Below are 1,735 nucleotides of genomic sequence, written 5' to 3'. Positions count from 1 at the left end.
TGTTTACTTAATTGATTCCTCTTTTACAAAGTAGTGAGATTCCATACATTTTACCACTAGCATATACACATAACTCTCTTAACCGCGCCCTATATATATCCCAATTGTTAAGCTAGCTTAGTAAACATATCGATATGTATTTTACTATGGAAAAGCTAACATGAAAGAGTTACGACACTAAAAACATTACTACTCAAATATCTACCCGGAACTTCTCAGTTTCCATAATCTTTTTTCTCAAAGCTGACACACATATACTTTCCGAGAGTTGAATTTTTCTTACCTATCACCTTTCGTTGGTAGTATGATAATAGCACGTGCCATAGAGGCAGCAGCCCTCTCAAATGATTTCGTCATGTTAAGACTACAACTGCACTGGTAGAAGCATGAAATCAGCACTGTAAATGTATGCAAACCAACAAGAACATGAATTAATATGGCATGTCAACCACTTTAGGTTCACTTTTGCTTAATAGGTAGCATGTCAACCACTTTACCTCTTTGTAAGGATATCAATATGATTAAAATCTCTGGAGTACGTCTCAGCTAGCTTGTCCATCTGCTTCCTTGGAGTATCAGACATGAGCAGAAGTCTCTGCTTCCTGAAAGCATGTAACAAGGAAAAGTAAGTATCCCAGTCAACATAAGCCGAGAAATAAATTGTAGATATATAGAGAGACCAAAATACCTAGCTGTAGCGGTACCTAAGCGGACAGCATGCTCATGGTAGCTGTTCAGTTGCTTTAGTATGAAAGGTAGATGACTGTTTATTCCACAAATGATGATATGATCAGCTTCTAGGACTTGCATCTGTGCCCCTTCCCTCAGTTTTGTCATATTATACTGCCAGCCAAAGCGATTACGAATTTGTACCAATTAACATTCATTTTTCACCAGTAGCGTTTATCTCAAGAACTTACCCGAAATTGTTCTGTCATTGTGCTTAAAAGCCGAGAGTAAAACAATATTCCCCAAATGGCTAGGACAAATCCAATGACTCTTTCAATGCGTGTCTTTTGCTGCATTTTTCAGTAGACATATATGCATTTAGTTTCAAGAACTCCATAGAAATATCTTGAGGCTTGTAATTTGAAATTATCTTTGGATCAGTGAAGAAGCAAATCATGACCTTCAGATGAGTAGAAGAGGATATGAGGCATGCCCAGGCTTCCCAAAGGCAGTCTTCTAATGGTAGGTCTTTCCTTCACATAAGTAAGAAATCATGCAATGGAAATTCATACGTTAGAGTTAAGTCCATTTACAAGGGTCTTCACTTAATACATAACATACATTAGATTATTTTGCTTTTCTACAATTTCTTCATCAGACTAAAACCAAGAATTGTGTTTTATCATTCATGTATAGAGTTTCAGAAAACTTCATCATATAACCACACTAAGACGATCTTGAGAAGGCTTTAAATCGATAAGCTAAGGTAAATAAAGTTGTGTTACCTGAATTTGAAAAATAGGAGTCCCCCAATGATAACAAACGATACACATGCTATCATGAGCGCCACAAGGAACCTAAAATAGCCACGACAAGGGATCAAAACGGATGTCATAGTCACACAAAAAAATAGAATGTACTACATATGAACAATGCTAATTTCAAGGACAGTGATACTAACAATAATACTCAGTATGAATCTGATATTACTTAGGTGATCCTCAAACTCTATGTCCACACTATTGGAAGCCGAAAGATTTAAGTCAATTTTTACACTATTTCCATG

General features: G+C 36.3%; 1 protein-coding gene across 1 annotated transcript in view; it reads right to left on the bottom strand.

The window, feature by feature from the left end:
• The window catches only part of LOC9299716 (putative ion channel POLLUX-like 2), a 30,746-nt gene that overhangs the window by 4,229 nt on the left and 24,782 nt on the right, over positions 1–1,735 (bottom strand). Inside the window, exons 5-8 of the mRNA XM_021015389.1 lie at positions 1,455–1,526; positions 1,130–1,202; positions 921–1,019; positions 689–843 (exon numbers count right to left, since the gene is read on the bottom strand). Coding sequence (XP_020871048.1) covers positions 689–843; positions 921–1,019; positions 1,130–1,202; positions 1,455–1,526 — 399 coding nt within the window. The remainder of the gene's footprint in view (positions 1–688; positions 844–920; positions 1,020–1,129; positions 1,203–1,454; positions 1,527–1,735) is intronic.

This window comes from Arabidopsis lyrata (assembly GCF_000004255.2).
Source record: "Arabidopsis lyrata subsp. lyrata unplaced genomic scaffold ARALYscaffold_8, whole genome shotgun sequence".
In the NCBI taxonomy this organism is placed as follows: Eukaryota; Viridiplantae; Streptophyta; class Magnoliopsida; order Brassicales; family Brassicaceae; genus Arabidopsis; species Arabidopsis lyrata.
The sequence above is the reverse complement of the archived record's forward strand: the minus strand, read 5'-3'. Positions and strand labels throughout refer to the sequence as shown.